Below are 20905 nucleotides of genomic sequence, written 5' to 3'. Positions count from 1 at the left end.
GGTGTAGTGCGATTACGTTCTCTTCAGATAACTCATCATCCACTTGCCCGTTCTGTGTAGGGCTGTTGTCAGTAGAGTTAACCCTTGCTGGAGTTTACTTGCTTCCTCCCAGCACAATCTGCCATGCCAGGAAAATATAGCTCGCGTGCCACTTTTGGCATGTCTGTTGGGGGTTACCGACCCCTGCACTGTGACCTCTTGTGACATATGTCAAGAACATCCATCGAATCCTCTCCTTCTTCACCCCTGAAACTACCAAGATGCTCGTCCAGGCCCTCATAATCTCCCGCTTAGACTACTGCAACACCCTTCTCCATGGACTCCCAGCTAAGACCCTCACCCCCCTCCAGTCCACCTTAAACTGCGCTGCTCGCTTAATCCACCTCACCCCCCGATCTTCATCGGCTACTCCCCTCTGCCAGTCCTTCCACTGGTTACCCATAACCCAGCGAATCGAGTTCAAGCTACTAACGCTAACACACAAAGCCATCCACACCCTGTCCCCTCCATATATCTCTGACCTAATCTCCTGCTACCTGCCCACACGTAACCTCAGATCCTCCAATGACCTCCTACTCCGCTCTGCCCTCATCCGCTCCTCACACAACCACCTCCAAGATTTCTCCCGTGCATCCCCCATACTCTGGAACTCCCTACCAAGACACATAAGACTGATCCCCACAATCACAGGATTCAAGAAGGCCCTGAAGACTAAAGGAAGGCCTACAACCCCCAATAACACTGTCATCGCACCGCCATCTGTACAGTCTCCCCCTCTCCTTCTGTCTCTATCCCCCTTCCCTCATAGATTGTAAGCCCTCGCGGGCAGGGCCCCCTACCCCCCCATGTGCCAGTCATTGTTAGTATTATATCTACCTGTATATTCTGTGTATTGTATGTGACCCCCAAATGTACAGCACCATGGAATTAATGTAATAATGTAAAGCACCATGGAATTAATATAATAATGTACAGCACCATGGAATTAATGGTGCTATAGAAATAAACAATAATAATATGTGTCAGATTTATCAGTAAATCTCTATGGACCCAATTTATATCAATTGTGACTTTTTATGCCATATGTCCCAGAAAACTGGCTTACAAGATGTAATAAATTTGCCCCAAGGTGCGTAGGAACTTTCATATTTTACAGATTAATATGTAACATTTGCATACAGTGTTTTTTTTGCCTAAAAATCACCATAAAAAAGCACCACATAAAGGTCACAAAAAGCCCTAAAACACAGTAAAAATTTTTATGTGAAACAAGTCTTGGGTTACATGTGCATCGTAGAACGGATGACAATGATATCTGTGCGCCGTCTGTGGCCTTGGAAAACACATTCATTTGCAGCATTGAGCCTAGGCCGTAAAATAGGACCTATCCTGAATTTTAGGGGAAAACCGTCTCAAAATCAGCAGCAAATTCCTTAGTGTGAACGGCCCCTTAAACGTCAAATGAAAAAAATGTTACTTTCCTGACGGCTCTTTTAAAACTCAGACACATAAAGGTCAAAGTTGCCTGATGGCGCGGTCATTGGAGGCCGTTCCAAAAAAAGTGTTTTTTTTTTTTTTTCTAACTATGTTTAAAAAATTCTTGAACTATACAAATTTTTTATTAAATTACCACAAGAAAGGTTTCATGATCCTGCACTGATCATGTACATCACACATTGTATGTAACTTTATAGTTTATTCTTACATAAAAAACTACATCTCATAGGAAAAATAATAGGTACATATACCGGTATTAAAGGGGTTATCCAGGATTGGAAAACATGGCTGCTTTCTTCTTCTCGGGAAGTGACATCACATCTCTTGGTCACATGGCTCAGAACCATTCAAATGAATGGGACTTAGTTGAAGCATGACCATGTGATCAAAAGATGTGTCACTTCCTGAGAAGAAGAAAGCAGCCCCTTTAAGGCCAACAGCTGATGTTAGGGGTTCATAGGGATTTTACATCTACCAGGGGACAACTTTCTTTTCGCTGACCAGCTCCCCATACGGTGAATCCACTCCAGTTGGCAGGACAGCCAAATATACAGGGGTCACGGCACCTTCATCTGGGGACTTGGGGGCTTTTGGCCCTGCCATATCAGTCCTCACCCACCCTGGGCAGCAGGCATTGAGTATAATGCCTTCTCCTTTCCTGGTCTCCTTTAGTTGACGGGCTTGGATTTTGGACAGCACTATTATCCCGATTTCGGACACCCCATAGGCAGTGTTTGGCCAACCCTTTTCCTGATGGACTCCATTCTTGGCATCTTCGACAAACTTCTCCATTAGATTCACCAGCTCATCCTCGGTGATCGTGTCACTGTGAAACCTCTCCTGAAGGTCACGGCTGCACTTGGCAAGAGCGGAGCAGGCGAGCATGGTGGATATATTGATGACCCTTCCTGTAAGAACATGATATTTGGCGTGAAGAAGCAGAACATGAGAACAGCCTGATTTCTACAGAGGGTTCCACAACACTTAAAGGGGTTTCGCCATTAAAGACACTTATCCTCTACACACAGGATAGGGGTCAGATTGCTGGGGAACTAACCCCTAGGACCCCCCAGCGAGAAGAACAGAGGCCCAAAAGTCCTCCATGCGTGTCTCCTATATGTGAATGTATCGTATGCATTGCTATGGGACATCTAGACAAGACAGAATCAGAAGCCTAAAAATCAGAATTACTAAAGGGGATGTCTAAGGATTAAAAAATAATTTTTACAAGAGCTCAAAGAGGTGGACAAAAATTTATAACGTCATAGTCACCGATCCCTGCTGATCCTGTCTGTCCCCCTGCCAGTCTCTACTTCCTGCTGCAGCACTGATGTCCCAACACTACCGATTGACTCAGCGGTCACATGACCTTTTTGGAGGTTTTCCTGAGTCTCTGGACCAGGAAATAGAGACTTGCAAGAGATTAGAGAGAAGAGTATAACTTCAATGGATAACCCCTTCTATCTTCTACGACAACAACTGTTCTATAGGGGCCTCATCATTAGCCATATAGGTCAACCAATAACCCCTTCCCAAAAGAGACATTTTTCAAGTTTGCGAGTCCCCGCCTTCCAAACCACATAACTTTATTATTATCCCATGCGCAGAGCCACATGAGGGCTTAATGTTTGCAGGACAAATTGTTCTTCAAATGGTGCCATGTATTATTCTGTACATTCTTCTGGAAAGCTGTAAAAAAAATTAAGAATTTGGCTGAATTGTAGAAAAAGTGTATTTGTGCGGCTTTCTTATGGGCTTTGTTTTAACAGCATTCACTCTGCAGCCAAAATGACATGTCACCTGTATTCTGTGTTTTGGTACGATTCCAGGGATACCAAATTTCTATAGTTTTATTTACATCTGCGGGGCTGGGGTGATATGCTGGTTCTGGAGACACTAACCTATCTATCTGTAGGGCTGGGGTGATATGCTGGTTCTGGTGACACTAACCTATCTATCTGCAGGGCTGGGGTGATATGCTGGATCTGGTGACACTAACCTATCTATCTGCAGGGCTGGGGTGATATGCTGGTACTGGTGACACTAACCTATCTATCTGCAGGGTTGGTCTGGTGACAGTAACCTATCTATCTGCAGGGCTGGGGTGATATGCTGGTTCTGGTGACACTAACCTATCTATCTGCAGGGCTGGGGTGATATGCTGGATCTGGTGACACTAACCTATCTATCTGCAGGGCTGGGGTGATATGCTGGATCTGGTGACACTAACCTATCTATCTGCAGGGCTGGGGTGATATGCTGGTACTGGTGACACTAACCTATCTATCTGCAGGGCTGGGGTGATATGCTGGGTCTGGTGATACTAACCTATCTATCTGCAGGGCTGGGGTGATATGCTGGATCTGGTGACACTAACCTATCTATCTGCAGGGCTGGGCTGATATGCTGGATCTGGTGACACTAACCTATCTATCTGCAGGGCTGGGGTGATATGCTGGTACTGGTGACACTAACCTATCTATCTGCAGGGCTGGGGTGATATGCTGGGTCTGGTGATACTAACCTATCTATCTGCAGGGCTGGGGTGATATGCTGGGTCTGGTGATACTAACCTATCTATCTGCAGGGCTGGGGTGATATGCTGGATCTGGTGACACTAACCTATCTATCTGTAGGGCTGGGGTGATATGCTGGTTCTGGGGACACTAACCTATCTATCTGCAGGGCTGGGGTGATATGCTGGGTGTGGTGATACTAACCTATCTATCTGCAGGGCTGGGGTGATATGCTGGATCTGGTGACACTAACCTATCTATCTGTAGGGCTGGGGTGATATGCTGGTTCTGGTGACACTAACCTATCTATCTGCAGGGTTGGGGTGATATGCTGGTTCTGGTGACAGTAACCTATCTATCTGCAGGGCTGGGGTGATATGCTGGATCTGGTGACACTAACCTATCTATCTGCAGGACTGGGTGATATGCTGGTTCTGGAGACACTAACCTATCTATCTGCAGGGCTGGGGTGATATGCTGGTGCTGGTGACAGTAACCTATCTATCTGCAAGGCTGGGGTGATATGCTGGTTCTGGTGACACTAACCTATCTATCTGCAAGGCTGGGGTGATATGCTGGGTCTGGTGACAGTAACCTATCTATCTGCAGAGCTGGGGTGATATGCTGGTTCTGGTGACGCTCACTTTAGATTTAACCCCTGGTGGGGGAACATGACATAAATTACAATCCATAATCATTACCATGCACTTACCATTTGGTTTAATAAGTGGCAGAAGCTCATTGGAAACATCTCGTGTGCCAAAGAAGTTGGTCTTCAGAGTAACTTCAGCTTGGGTACCAAATGGGGTTGTGTCAGCAACTGGGAAAAATGAAGATGGAAATGACATTAGGTTTTGGCCATGGTTATATTTTCAGTAGACATTGATGGACAGTGACCACTTGGGGATCATTGGTGGAAATGTGTTTGTTGGGGGAAAGGGGGGGGGGATCGCTTTGTTAAGACCGCCATTACTGTACTTCCATTGACTAGCAGAACTGGACTTAAAGAGGCAGTGACCAACATCAGATTGGTTTAAGAATTATGTGCAAAGACTGTATTCACCAGCTGTGAACACTGAGTAGCAAGGAACACTGGGAGATCACAAGCCATAACTCAGGGCAAGATAAGATATGTGTAATATATGTACACAGTGACTGCACCAGCAGAATAGTCAATGCAGCTCTGGAGTATAATACAGGATAAGTAATGTAATGTATGTACACAGTGACTGCACCAGCAGAATAGTGAGCGCAGCTCTGGAGTATAATACAGGATAAGTAATGTAATGTATGTACACAGTGACTGTACCAGCAGAATAGTGAGTGCAGCTCTGGAGTATAATACAGGATGTAACTCAGGATCAGTACAGGATAAGTAATGTAATGTATGTACACAGTGACTGCACCAGCAGAATAGTGAGCGCAGCTCTGGAGTATAATACAGGATAAGTAATGTAATGTATGTACACAGTGACTGTACCAGCAGAATAGTGAGCGCCACTCTGGAGTATAATACAGGATGTAACTCAGGATCAGTACAGGATAAGTAATGTAATGTATGTACACAGTGACTGCACCAGCAGAATAGTGAGCTCAGCTCTGGAGTATAACACAGGATAAGTAATGTAATGTATGTACACAGTGACTGTACCAGCAGAATAGTGAGCTCAGCTCTGGAGTATAATACAGGATAAGTAATGTAATGTATGTACACAGTGACTGTACCAGCAGAATAGTGAGCGCCACTCTGGAGTATAATACAGGATGTAACTCAGGATCAGTACAGGATAAGTAATGTAATGTATGTACACAGTGACTGCACCAGAAGAATAGTGAGCTCAGCTCTGGAGTATAATACAGGATGTAACTCAGGATCAGTACAGGATAAGTAATGTAATGTATGTACACAGTGACTGCACCAGCAGAATAGTGAGTGCAGCTCTGGAGTATAATACAGGATGTAACTCAGGATCAGTAATGTAATGTATGTACACAGTGACTGCACCAGCAGAATAGTGAGTGTAGCTCTGGAGTATAGTACAGGATGTAACTCAGGATCAGTACAGGATAAGTAATGTAATGTATGTACACAGTGACTGTACCAGCAGAATAGTGAGTGCAGCTCTGGAGTATAATACAGGATAAGTAATGTAATGTATGTACACAGTGACTGCACCAGCAGAATAGTGAGTGCAGCTCTGGAGTATAGTACAGGATGTAACTCAGGATCAGTACAGGATAAGTAATGTAATGTATGTACACAGTGACTGTACCAGCAGAATAGTGAGTGCAGCTCTGGAGTATAATACAGGATGTAACTCAGGATCAGTACAGGATAAGTAATGTAATGTATGTACTCAGTGACTGTACCAGCAGAATAGTGAGTGCAGCTCTGGAGTATAGTACAGGATGTAACTCAGGATCAGTACAGGATAAGTAATGTAATGTATGTACACAGTGACTGTACCAGCAGAATAGTGAGTGCAGCTCTGGAGTATAATACAGGATGTAACTCAGGATCAGTACAGGATAAGTAATGTAATGTATGTACACAGTGACTGTACCAGCAGAATAGTGAGTGCAGCTCTGGAGTATAATACAGGATGTAACTCAGGATCAGTACAGGATAAGTAATGTAATGTATGTACACAGTGACTGTACCAGCAGAATAGTGAGTGCAGCTCTGGAGTATAATACAGGATGTAACTCAGGATCAGTACAGGATAAGTAATGTAATGTATGTATACAGTGACTGCACCAGCAGAATAGTGAGCACAGCTCTGGAGTATAATACAGGATAAGTAATGTAATGTATGTACACAGTGACTGTACCAGCAGAATAGTGAGCACAGCTCTGGAGTATAATACAGGATGTAACTCAGGATCAGTACAGGATAAGTAATGTAATGTATGTACTCAGTGACTGTACCAGCAGAATAGTGAGCGCAGCTCTGAACTTTTATGCATACAGTGAGGTTGTGAATGGAGGACCCCCTTAGTTACTCAGGCAACCCTTTTAAGCATACTTTGTAACATATTGCAAGCTTTTTATTTACTGATAAATTACCTGATAAGGATTTACAAACCCATTAGGACTTACCTTTAAATGCAATTCCTGCATTATTGATCAGCACATCCAGACCGCCATACTTTTCCTTTAAGAAATCGCGCAGTGTCCGGATACTGTTCGGGTCATTAATGTCCAGCTGATGGAATAGCGGGCACAACCCCTCCTTATTCAGGGCCTGGACAGCTTCTTCTCCTAGTTTGGGGTTCCTGGCTGTCAGATACACGTCTCCCTGGAATTCCTTGCACAGGCCCCTGACCACAGCCAGCCCAATTCCTTTATTACTCCCTGTGACTACTGCAACCCGCGCTCCGGCCATGCTGACAGCACTTGCTATATACAAGAGAAGAGATGCAGAAATACACAGTGCAGGCGCAATCAGAGCTTATTGTCACTGGAGATTAGAATGCAAGAAATCACTGAATCTGCCTGCAAGCCTTGCACTATGGCCAGCCTCCGGCTCATAGAACTGTTTGGTTATGCTGCCATCTACTGGTCAGAAAGGAGGACTTCCCTGCTAACTTACATAAGGCTTTGTGCACACTGAACTATGGCATTGTAAACACTGACAGGTTACATGAACAATATCAACTAGACAATGGTGCCTGCAAAACCGTGGGGTATATTAGGCATCAAGTTCCCAAAATGCCGAATATTAGGCCCAGCTGGACAACTAATATGTTACTGGTTCTGCACATGAGACTTCAAAATCCAGTGGTAACCTGCAAGGGTCACAGCAGCCACACTAGGGGGTAGATAAGTTTTTTGTTTTTTTTTTGTATACCTCTCATTTTCATCTGGGTTAGCCTGAAATAAAAAAAATCATTAATAGAGATGAGCGAACACTGTTCGGATCAGCCGATCCGAACAGCACGCTCGCATAGAAATGAATGGACGTAGCCGGCACGCGGGGGGTTAAGTGGCCGGCCGGCGTCAAAGCGGAAGTACCAGGTGCATCCATTCATTTCTATGGAGCGTGCTGTTCGGATCGGCTGATCCCAACAGTACTCGCTCATCTCTAGTGCTTATATATAAAAAGAGAGAAACCAAAGTGGCAAAGACTAGCAAAACAGTTGTAAAGTAAACGGGAGAAACAAAATAAAAATCCTTATTAGTTATAGTCCTTTTGTTTCCATGGAGCTCGGACGATGGCCAGCACTTGGCTTGTTGGCGCTCTAAGAAGGTGTGACAACATTTTCTTGGAATTGACAATTTTTGGAATGATGGGCCCAGGCTCATGTACAGTCGCACACTCTCTGTTCATGAGTCTCATCTAGTTCAGATGCCTCTTTGTCATGGAACCCCCTCAGCCTCATGAGAAAGTTGGGTTTCTCAGACTGTTCCCTCGCATCTTCTCTGATGTCTAGTAATAAGTTCCTATGGCAGTTTTATAACCCCCTCATGTGTCTTGTTCTACTTCAAAGAGGCACCAAGCACAGACTTAAGGCCTCAATCACATCAGCGTTCATATTCCGTCCGGGGGAGTCCACATGAGCACCCCCCTTCCCTGAACGGAATACCGAACGCAACTGCAAGCAGTGCGCCAGTGAAAGCACACAGACCCCATAGACTATAATGGGGTCCAGGTGCTTATCGCGAGATCTCCAGAGGGATCGTGCGGACAGGAAAGTACTTCACAATCTACTTTCCTGTCCACATGATTCATACGGGCAGAGCGCGGCAAGCATACGGAACCCATTATAGTCTATGGGGTCCGTGTACTTTTACTGCACACCGCTTGAAATTGCATTTGGTCTTCCGTTCCGGGGTTCCCCATGTGGACGAATACCGAACGCAAATGTGAAGGAAGGGTAAGGCCAGAGGTGACATCACATATGTACACACATACACCATAGAGTTCATATATACAAGTAAGGTTTTCATCACGTTTTAGTCATACTTGTCAACATGATCTGGAAGAAGGATGGTGGGAAACTTTTCAAGCATTGGCGTGCCCCTTTTGGTGAGGTCACACCCCATATTGGACATGATGTACCCATTTATTTATGCACCATCAGTATTTATAGTTGGAGACCCCCTTTAATAGCCTCTTTTATAGACTAGGGTAGCTTTTCTGGGCCAATGCACTCAGTGTATGCAGTACACAATTAGTCAATTGTAACAATTTGTCCAGAAAATTCTGAAATTCCCTTAAATCTAAAGAACACGGAAAATCTAAGTTGCCAGACGCCGCCATCATTGAAAGCGTTTAACAACGTGGCCTCCCGCAAAAAAATTAGTAAACTTCTTTCTGACATTTCTCTTTATTCTCACCTATTTTGATTGGTTTATCACATTTATGAATTTAATTTCCATTTTTGAGGGTGTTTTTTTTGCACCTGACACTTTCCTAAACCACTAAAGCGTTAAAAATTTAACATTTTTGTATAATTTATTTGCTTGATCTGTGAGAGTGATACTTAGACAAGATGGCGGCCTGCAGACAGCGGAGACATTGAGGAGAATGAACTGATTCACGGCTTCAACTCTGGTGCCGCGTAGTTCGTGACGTCACACAGTACTATCCAATGAGACGTCTCGCCGGAAGAAGCAATCCCGGAAGTAAAGTTCTGTCTCCCACGTGGACACCGCTGCATCCAGATCAGGTTTATTGTACGCATGGCTCCTGCGCTCAGCACGTCGCCTTGTTCTCGTTACATTACTGGATGAGATTGTTAATCGGTTCGTGTCAATGACCGTATATACCTGCTGACAACAGCTGAGGACGTGTTGCAATGTGTCAGTATAGATATCAGCCTGGAATCCAGGGAAACAGAGACCATTGAGATGCTGCAGTGTCTACCTGATGTTGTGTAGGCAGGATACATTGTAACACACTGTAGCTGTGTGAGCAGGACTAAGCCAGGAGTGGACTTAAAGGGGGTGTCTAATTTTTTTTCTGTATTAGCTGCAATGGTCTTCGTGTGGTTCAGAACGACTCAGGCGACATTCACATCTGTGTTGGACTGATGTGACACATCTTCCTCGCAGTGTGTCCAAAATCTCTAAAAAGTCCAGCAAGTTCAATTTTTTCATCCAGCTTTATTGAAGTCCGTCGGACTCTGTATGTGACCACTGTTGTGGCGATCTACCTGTCCGTTGTACTGGTCCTCCGAAGGTCCAGAACAACAGAAAGGCCAGCGCTGGTGTGAATGTGTGAACCTAGAGTCTGGAGGGGCCGAGGTCTGGTGTCCATATTGGGGCCATGTTAGGCTGAGGCCCCACGGGACGATTTGCAGCTATAAAGCACTGCGGAAAAAAACGCAGTGGGAATGCATCATGGTTCTTCCCGCAGCGCTTTACACAGAAAATTTGCGGAGTTTTCCTCCGCGGACTTTCTGTTATCATTATATCCGCCGGCATTTCCATAGATATAATTGACATGTTCAAATTTCCAAAACCGCGCCAGGTTTGGAAACCGCAGCGTGTCCGTGCTGCGGTTTTTACAGCAAAATGAGCATGGGATTCACATGAATCCCATCCATTTTGCAGTTACTGTAAAATGCTGCGATTTTTACACAGCAGTTCCAGCCCATGGGGCCCTGGCCTTAGTGTGAATTCAGCCTGAGTGTTTATGTGTAGTCCATCTGTGTTGTATGGACTGTAATACACCCACAAATCCCCAGAGGATAGGTCATCAATTGATAAGCCTAGAATAACCCTTTAAAGGGATCCTATCATTCAAACACAAGTTTTTTTCTAGGTACCACATCGGAATTGCCTTAAGAACGGCTGCTATTCTCCTACCTTTCGTTGTCTTCAAGCGCCGCCGTTCGCCTGTAATCCCGGTTTTTGTCGGTATACAAATGAGTTCTCACGCAGCACTGGGGGCGGGCACCAGCGCTCAAGCAGCACTGGGGGCGTCCCCAATGCTGCAAGAGAACTCTCCAGCGCCGCCTCCATCTTCTTCAGGAACCCACCTCTCTGCGTGTCTTCTTCCATCCTGGGTTTTCAATTTTCTAGGCCTCGGGCAGAGCCGACTGCGCATGCCCGGGCCACAAGAAAATGGCCGCTTACATTGTAAGCTGTGTAAGTGGCCATTTTCTTGTGGCCCGGGCATGCGCAGTCGACTCTGCCCGAGGCCTAGAAAATGGAAAACCCAGCACGGAAGAAGACGCGCAGAGAGGTGGGTTCCTGAAGAAGATGGAGGCGTCGCTGGAGAGTTCTCTCACAGCATAGGGGACGCCCCCAGTGCTGCGAGAGAACTCATTTGCATACCGATAAAAACCGGGATTACAGGCAAACGGCGGCGCGTAGAAGACAACAAAAGGTAGGAGAAGAATAGCCTTTCTTAAGGCAATTCTGATGTGGTACCTAGAAAAAATTGCGTTTGAATGATAGGATCCCTTTAAAGAAAATTTGTTTAGGAAAAATGACGTGTTTAAGAGAGGTCATACACTGTGCCAAATCTGTAGATAACAACCTTGAGATGGTGAAAGGAAAAATATTTTCACATCCCAAATCTTTATCTTTTATGGGGTTTTTTTTTTTTAAAGCTAAAACAAATATGAAGAGTAAAAATGACTCCTAAGCGAGGACGGACAGGAAGATGTAGGAAGAAGAAAGTTCTAGAAACATCTACAGGTAACACCAAGACTAGTTCTTATCGTCACATTCATAGTTACCTTTGTGTATGTTTTGGAAAATCGGGCATCCAAGACCTGCCCTAGGAATGACCACGACCTGACTAAGACAGCCCACTTCTGGGCCTGGTTTCCTAAAACCCTGCCTCTTTAACAGCCCCAAAGAGATTAAAGGGTATAACCAGCTTCCAAAAATTATCTGCAAATATATCCACAACAGTGCTAAATACTCACTATTCCCTTGTGCACCATTTGCTTGGCTTTATTTTACTTGCAGTTATTTACGTGCAGTGAATTTGTGGACAAACTCCACTTCCCATGATTCATCTGCCTGTTCTCACTCTCTGTTTACCCCTCCCTTCTCCACTCTCCCCTGTAAATCGCTCCCACAGGTCATGTGCTTCAGGGAGTTTCATTAGCTGGCTGCCTTGTTCACAGACAGGGGTAGTGAGTAGGGTTGAGTGTTCGGAAAAGATCGGATTCCGATCGATTTTAGGTGGGATCGAGATCGGTGATTATTTCCCACAATGCTTTGCTACTGGCCAAGCATTGTGGGAAAAGCAAACAATGTTAGCCTTCACACTGAGTATACGCTCCGCTCATTCTGAGCGGAGTGTATACTCAGTGTGAAGGCTCCTCTGCGGTTCCATAGGAATGAATGGAAGCAGCCGGCACACAGCCTTTACCCCCTGCACGCCGGCTGCGTCCATTCATTCTAATGGGAGACTAGCTAACATCTCTAGTAGCTACTTACCTGCAGAGATGACTGGTCTGGTGCCCGGTGTTCTTGTTCTTCTTCGCCTCGCTGCCCCCGCCTCCAAGGTTAGTGTTTAAAGAGCTAGGAAGAAGGCGGGGCTTGTGGCTTAGGAGAGTGTGGGCGGGTACAGGGCGGGGAGACATGACGTCTCCCAGTACCCGCCCACACTCTCCTAACCTGGGAGGCAGGGGGCAGCGAGGCGAAGAAGAACAAGAACATCATACACTGGACCAGCCATCTCTGCAGGTAAGTGGACACCAGGGGGGACTAAGTAGCCAGGGGATTAAAAAAAAATCCTCTGGCTACTTAGTGATTAAAAAAAATCACTACACAGCGTGGATTCTAACAATTAAAGCGTTCAATTGTTAGATTCCATGCTGCATAGTGAATAGGATTTTTTTTAAAATCAGATCTCCAATTAGTAAAAAAAATCCCATTGACTTGCATTGGGATCAGAATTGGGATCGTGATCGGGTTTGAATGAAAAATGATTGGAAATCGGATTTCAAAATCGATCCTGAAAAGTCAAGATCGGCTCAACCCTAGTAGTGAGGTTGCAAATGAAACGTCACTGCTGAAATCAATGATCTGAAAATAAATGGATAAAAAGTGCTGAATTAAAATAGGATATATAAGTTAGGAAATGTTTTGCATTGATGCCTCCTGTTATTTGGCCCATATTTTTTTTAAAAAATTGGATAGCCCCCTTAATTTGCCAAAATTGTATCATTGGAACAGACCCGGCAAATTTGGGACTGTTGGCAAGTATGCAATCTAAAGTGATTCTTGGGGAATGCTGGTTCTTATTGTCATCAATATCTAGTCACAATTCACATTAGTCCCTGCCTCGGTGGGCCTCACAATCTAATCTTCTTATCCCAGACATACACACACAGATAATAATCACATAGGAAGTCAATTACCATAAAGTATATCACCTTGACATGCCGGGCTGTGCCTCCCCTTGCTAAGAATTGTGCCCAACCTGGTTCCTGTTTGGAGAACTGTGAAACACAAAAAGTAGAGAATTTTGACCCAGAAATATGAAAAATTGAGATTACTGTGCGGGGAGGAGGGAGGTGGAGCTGAACTGGCCTCATCACCTATTGTCCGGGGCAGATCCTGTGTTATCTGCCTCTGGCTTTATAACAGACACGTTATCTGGGAGGGGATTACACCGTCCTGGTGTGGGATGTTATCTGTCATTGTAATCCTTGCTGTCTTTGTCGTCTGTAGTAAATCAGAGCCAAGAATGGCCGTACATCCAGCTGATGAAGTGGCTGAAGGAGAGAGGTTTTCGGGACAAGCGACTGAGGGCGGCACATTTTCCAGGTTAAAACAAAAAAAAAAAAATCTCCTTTCTAAGGGAAATATATAGTATATTGGTTGTGTATACTTTTGCAACGTTTCGGTTTTTTTTTGGCCAGTGCAACTAAAATGATAAAATGTAGCAACTTTGTAAATGTGTGTCTTCATGGTTACAGACTACAAGCAAACCCCGTGTAGTCTGATCCGCCTTGTCATCTGATATTTTTTTTTTTAACTTCAAAACAGTGACAAATCTAAATACCAGAACACTCGGCTTTCCTCCGCCTTCTCCATTCACTGTCTAACGCTCAGTTTTAATTATTTTCTAGATACTGGGAGGGGGTTGATGACCACTGAGCCTGTGCGGGTAGGTGATCAGACACGTCTAGTAGTATAGAGCTTTCTACTATGTGTATAAGTTGATAAAATTCACATGTTCATAGTTCTTGTTGCTTCTGGGGTCAGATTGGGTCTGTTCTGGGTTGTCCGCCATTACAGGGTGGGGAGAAACTTACTAAAGTCTTCTTCAAGGACATGGCATCCCCATGGAGTATCAATCCCTTACTAGCTTTTATTATCTCTGCCTGCTGTCAGTGAATAGAAACATCACTGGTTGTATTCACCGTACCATATGGCGGCACATAGAAGGGTCACCTGACTTTGTAGTGCGCACGAGGCCTTCGATTTTTCCAGTGATTGGAATGGAATGCACCATTTTCTTCATGTGCATTTGATAAAGGGGTTTATACCCTGAAACGCGTAGTGTATTGTTCATGAATTAGGGTTGAGCCGATCTTGAGATTTCAGGATCGTTTTTAAAATCTGATTTTCGATCATTTTCCAGCCGATCCCGATCGTGAAATTTGGTTGATCGCTGATTGGGATCCGATCTATCCCGATCGCTCAACCCTAAATGCAATAAGTCATAGGTAGGGTTGAGCCAATCTTGAGATTTCAGGATCGTTTTCAAAATCCGATTTTCGATCATATTCCAGCCGATCCCGATCGTGAAATTTGGTCGATCGCCAATCGGGATCTGCTCTTTCCCGATCCTGATCGCTCAGCCCTATTCATGAATAAAGAAGACTTTGATTGAATTTTCCTGGGTAAGTCCTCTTACCCAGTTGGGGGTCTTACTCCTGGTCCTTTTTCCAGTCTCCTTGGGTAGAGATTTATTTTAGGTGTGTTTCTTCACCATAATCTCCATTCTTTCCCCAGCCAGGCGAGCTGATCATTTCTCTACCGGAGTCTTGCCTGCTCACCACCGGCACTGTCCTCACCAGTTACCTTGGCCAATATATCCAGGGGTAAGTAATTCATGACCCCTCTTGGACCAGTGGGGGGGGGGGGGGCTGTACTTGTTGTTGTGTCTAGTTTTTGTTTCAATGCATCCTACATGAAAAATGAAGTTACTTTGCAATAGGTTTTCATTAAAAATTATTTACGAATTTGCTTCATTTTCAATTTAGATACAGTGACACATGAGGAAATAGCAGGGACCTTACAACTACAGAACTAGGCAGATAAGCCATTCAGTATCCTAGGAAAGCTGGATGACCCCCCATGGGGGAGCTGTAATAGCAGCCATATTGTTTGGCACTCTCTGACTATATCATACCTGCAGTGCTATGTAAATTCTCTTCATTCATCACGAGTACCAATAGACAAACTCAGCTCTGCTGCATCACACCGACATCATTGCCTGTAATGGAGTCATTTTATGTTTATGTCTAGGTGGCGCCCCCCTGTGTCCCCTTTGCTGGCTCTGTGTACATTCTTGGTCTTAGAGAGGTACGCTGGAGATCGGTCATCGTGGAAGCCGTACCTGGACATATTACCCGGCGCCTACGACTGTCCGGTGTACTGGGCGGCCGAGACGCTGAATTACTTGCCGGATCCTGTTAAGCAGAAAGCCTTGGAGCAGCGGAGCGCCGTTCAGGAGTTCTACTCTTCTGCACTGCCGTTCTTCAAGTCCCTGAATCCCTTGTTTCCCGAAATCCTGGAGAAGGTGCTAACCTATGACGCAGTGCGGTGGGCCTGGTGCACGGTGAATACCAGGACGGTGTATATGAAGCACGCACACAGGGAATGCTTCTCTGCTGAGCAGGATGTGTACGCCATGGCGCCATATTTAGATCTACTCAACCACAATGCAGGGGTGCAGGTAACCTATGGATTTATTAGAAGAATTATGCCCCCTTGGGTTCAGGGAGGTTGTTCCCGCCATCTTGGAGGACTAAGCACAGATCTTCTGTGGATGTTGCTTGCTCCAATCCGTCTGTCTCTTCATGTCATCCCAGACAGACTGGATGATGATGAGATCAGGGCTATATCTGTGGGGGCCGTGTCATCACTTCCAGGACTCCTCCTCTAAACGACAAAGGTCACACCAAATATTGATTTGCCCAAAACCTATGCACAGTACTGTATGGGGGATGTATAGAGTAGTGTTGTTTATAGGAACCGTATTCTTTGTCTCATATGTTTTGACTTTTCCAGGTAGAAGCTGCCTTCAATGAGAAGAATCGGTGTTATGAGATAAGGACGATGGTCCCTTATAAGAAATATGATCAGGTGTTTATATGCTATGGACATCACGATAACCAGCGCCTCCTCCTGGAGTACGGCTTTATTGCAGCCAACAATCCCCATCGAAGTGTGTATGTGACCAGAGGTTCGTATGGTCTTCAATGGTTGTGTGTAATATCTATCTATCTATCTATCTATCTATCTATCTATCTATCTATCTATCTATCTATCTATCTATCTATCTATCTATCTCATATCTGTCCATCTATCTCTCCTATCTATCTATCTATCTATCTATCTATCTATCTATCTATCTATCTATCTATCTATCTATCTATCTATCTCATATCTATCCATCTATCTCTCCTATCTTCTATCTATTATCTATCTAATCTATCTATCTATCTATCTATCTATCTATCTATCTATCTATCTATCTATCTATCTATCTATCTCTCCTATCTATCTATCTATCTCTCCTATCTATCTATCTATCTATCTATCTATCTATCTATCTATCTATCTATCTATCTATCTATCTATCTATCTATCTCTCCTATCTATCTATCTATCTATCTATCTATCTATCTATCTATCTATCTATCTATCTCTCCTATCTATCTATCTATCTATCTATCTATCTATCTATCTATCTATCTATCTATCTATCTATCTATCTATCTATCTATCTATCTATCTCTCCTATCTATCTATCTATCTATCTATCTATCTATCTATCTATCTATCTATCTATCTATCTCTCTCTCTCTCTCTCTCTCATATCTATCTATCTATCTATTTATTTAACTATCTATCTATCTATTATCTCTCTCTCTCTCATATCTATCTATCTATCTCTCTCATATCTATCTATCTATCTATCTATCTATCATCTAATATCTATCTATCTATCTATCTATCTATCTATCTATCTATCTATCTCTCTCATCTATCTATCTAACTATCTATCTATCTATCTATCTATCTCCTATCTATCTATCTATCTATCTATCTATCTATCTATCTATCTATCATCTAATATCTCTCTATCTCTCTATCTATCTATCTATCTATCTATCTATCTATCTCTCTCCTATCTATCTATCTATCTATCTATCTATCTCCTATCTATCTCCTATCTATCTATCTATCTATCTATTTATTTAACTATCTATCTATCTATTATCTCTCTCTCTCTCATATCTATCTATCTATCTCTCTCATATCTATCTATCTATCTATCTATCTATCATCTAATATCTATCTATCTATCTATCTATCTATCTATCTATCTATCTCTCTCATCTATCTATCTAACTATCTATCTATCTATCTATCTATCTCCTATCTATCTATCTATCTATCTATCTATCTATCATCTAATATCTCTCTATCTCTCTATCTATCTATCTATCTATCTATCTATCTATCTATCTATCTATCTATCTATCTATCTATCTCTCTCCTATCTATCTATCTATCTATCTATCTCCTATCTATCTCCTATCTATCTATCTATCTATCTATCTATCTATCTATCTGTCACATTCTATGATTGTAGATATCCTCCTCCAGTACGTATCCAGGAGAGACAAACAACTAAAGAAGAAATGGTCGCTGCTTAAAGAACATGGCTTTTTAGAGTAAGTTCTTACCCAAATCCTATTAATCATTCATCTATGGACATTGCTGTTACCGTGGGATAGGGGATAAGTGTCAGATCTCAGGGGGTCTCACCGAGAACAAGACCCAGAATTATCTCTGAATCCTCCCTGTGAATAAGACGCCCGTGCTTTTGTCTATTCACCTTTATGGGGCTGTCGGAGACTGCGGTTCCAGACGTCCCGTAGAAGTGAATAGAGCTCAGGTCGCACTTGTACTTCATACACGTTAGGATACAAGGACTTTCAGGTCCTGATCATTGGGGGTTTCAGCAGTCTGTCCCCCGGTGATCTGACCCCCTGTCCCGTGGATAAGGGATAAGTGTGTGTAATGGCACAACCCCTTTAAGTATCTGTTGTTACTGTGTCAGTATTGTCCGGTCACCTCGTACGCTTCTTCTCTAGACCATGTTTAATGGCTGTGTCGCTGATGTTTTTGTGCCTTTGACCTCGTGCGGACATGTTTTATGTCTACTCTCATCCATAAGTGATTCTCAGGGTTTTGTCTTCTTCCAGGAATCTGACTCTTGGACAGGACGGTCCCTCCTGGAGGCTCCTTACAGCGTGCAGACTGCTGTGCCTCGCTACCGATGAATTGTATGGCTTGTTTCTTACTTTATTATTAGTTTTACTGTATACATTATATCTATATACCTTACACGTATAGATACAATAAGGAAATGTTCTTTCTAATGCATTCTTGAGCTGCTGCAGAACCTCTTAGAGACGCGATGAATGGCCGTAATGGTCATTGACTGACACAATTTTCCTTTCAAAGAGGTTCTGCTGCAGGTAAAGTGTATATGGTCAAAGGTGGGGTAATAAACCTTCTATTATCAAATCAAATCAAATAAGCTTTATTGGCACGTCCGAATAGATATTTGGCATTGCCAAAGCTAGTAAAGTGTGTGTGGGGGGGGGAGTTGGAGTCGGGGAAGTGGGGGAGGGAGAGTATGGGGGGGGGGGGTTTGGGGTATAACAGTCCGTGGAGTCTCGTCTTCCTCTTAGTTGGTGACCGCTATATGGGGAGGTGGGGTGGGGTGGGTGGTTTGGGGTATAACAGTCCGTGGAGTGTCATCTTCCTCTTAGTTGGTGACCGCTATATGGGGAGGTGGGGTGGGGTGGGTGGTTTGGGGTATAACAGTCCGTGGAGTGTCATCTTCCTCTTAGTTGGTGACCGCTATATGGGGAGGTGGGGTGGGGTGGGTGGTTTGGGATATAACAGTCCGTGGAGTCTCATCTTCCTCTTAGTTGGTGACCGCTATATGGGGAGGTGGGGTGGGGTGGGTGGTTTGGGGTATAACAGTCCGTGGAGTCTCGTCTTCCTCTTAGTTGGTGACCGCTATATGGGGAGGTGGGGTGGGTGATTTGGGGTATAACAGTCCGTGGAGTCTCATCTTCCTCTTAGTTGGTGACAGCTGGACATGTATTGGGCAGCGATCTCCACAAAATTCCTTTAATCTGGGGCCCATGAGACCTGATCGGCACCAGATTATGGGATTTGATAGGTTATAGAAGGGAATATAATGCCAACATACCAGTGTATTACCGTATATGCTGCCTTTAGCTGTAACCAGTGTCCGGATTATTGTATGCTGGATTACAGGGATGTCAGATGTGTCACATATAATCCAGTGTATTCTGGCCCGCTCTCCTCTTTACGTTCCAGCCTCATTGCAGACTATTATTACCGTCTCATTGAGCGTTTTCTGTAAAGGAGATTAAAAATGAATGAAATAAAAATAAATTTCAGTAAATTTTTCACTTTTTTTTTCTCTTCTCTACTGTTTTTATTTCAGCACATACTGGAAAAAAGTCTTTCTGGGAAGTTTTGTGTCCGAGTCCAATGAGCGGGCTTTAGGGGAACTTGTAAGGAAAATCTGCCTCCATTTACTAGAAGAGACCTCCCAGGCGGTGGCCGCGGTGAGTCAGGGGAGTGTGGAAATACAGCTTTGGAAATTGGAGCCAATTTTTGTCCCAAATTAAAGGGATATCGTCATTGAAAATGTAGCACAGTAACCTGTAAAGGGTTGTATGTAATAAATAATGATGGCTGCACTCTTTTTGAAACAGCGCCGCATTTGTTTTATGGCTGCGTCTGGTATTGCAGGTTATCCCTGTTCAAGTGTCCAAGAGCGACTCTGTCTCTACTATTCATTGGGTAGGATTTAGCAAGACTGGCGTATTGTATGGTGGTCATGATGACCCTTATACCATGGTGATGACCATTCGCGTCGGTCCAATCCACACACCAATTCAGGGCTGTCCTAGATTTTGCCATTATTTACTCCACTTTTATTGTATAAATGGTGATAAATATGAGTGTTGAGGTCACATAAAAATCACAAATTTTTGGCGTAACCACAATGGAAACCCCATTGATTTTTCCTCTACTTTTCTTGACCTCCTAATTTCTGGAGTGTTGTGTTGTGCTCGCTCTGGGGTTGGTACGGTTACATCAATACACTACATCAAACCCTTCCTGTAACTCCCATTGTGGCCAGTACATCCTGTTTCTACATTTAAAGGAGTTGTCCAAGGCTAAACAAACATGGCTTCTTTCTTTCCTAACCAGCATCCCTCCTGTCCAAGGGTCATGCCTGGCTTTGACGTTTATCTCCATTAAAGTGAATGAAGCTGAGCTGCAGTACCACCCATGGACAGGTGCGGCGCTGTTTTTGAAAAAAAGCAGCGTGTTTTTTCTAATCCTGGACATCCTCTTTAAATGAGGTCACGGGACCCCTGCTCCTGATAAGTGGAGGTTTTGGCGGAGACCCCCACACTTATAAATTGCTCATTTTCAACATAATATCCTCCTTTCAGATATCTTCTCGGAAATATGAGAAAACGGCAGATCCTCACCTGGTCTTAGTGGAAGCTTTAAGACAAGAGGAAATGAAGATCCTGATATATTCGGTCAATATCCTGGAGAATGGAGACACGGGCACAATATAACTCAGAAGAGGGAGCTAAGATGTATGTATATG

The 20905-nt window shown here is 43.9% G+C and overlaps 2 protein-coding genes across 2 annotated transcripts; one reads left to right on the top strand and one right to left on the bottom strand.

Annotated features, from left to right (window-relative positions):
* Window positions 1-1710: 1710 nt before the first annotated feature.
* On the bottom strand, window positions 1711-7521 carry LOC142194389 (carbonyl reductase [NADPH] 1-like). The gene is made up of 3 exons (XM_075263503.1): window positions 7114-7521; window positions 4726-4833; window positions 1711-2405 (listed from the first exon to the last, which is right to left on the bottom strand). Exons 1-3 carry the CDS (start codon window positions 7397-7399, stop codon window positions 1969-1971), a joined length of 831 nt encoding a protein of 276 aa, XP_075119604.1. The 5' UTR covers window positions 7400-7521; the 3' UTR covers window positions 1711-1968.
* A 2109-nt stretch (window positions 7522-9630) lies between these two features.
* SETD4 (SET domain containing 4) lies at window positions 9631-20892 on the top strand. The gene is made up of 11 exons (XM_075263518.1): window positions 9631-9693; window positions 11577-11664; window positions 13657-13752; window positions 14058-14095; window positions 14947-15035; window positions 15463-15892; window positions 16228-16402; window positions 17819-17900; window positions 18435-18515; window positions 19718-19841; window positions 20742-20892. Exons 2-11 carry the CDS (start codon window positions 11601-11603, stop codon window positions 20871-20873), a joined length of 1311 nt encoding a protein of 436 aa, XP_075119619.1. The 5' UTR covers window positions 9631-9693; window positions 11577-11600; the 3' UTR covers window positions 20874-20892.
* Window positions 20893-20905: the final 13 nt, after the last annotated feature.

Source organism: Leptodactylus fuscus, chromosome 2, assembly GCF_031893055.1.
Source record: "Leptodactylus fuscus isolate aLepFus1 chromosome 2, aLepFus1.hap2, whole genome shotgun sequence".
NCBI classification, from domain to species: Eukaryota; Metazoa; Chordata; class Amphibia; order Anura; family Leptodactylidae; genus Leptodactylus; species Leptodactylus fuscus.
This window is presented reverse-complemented; position numbering and strand designations above follow the sequence as displayed.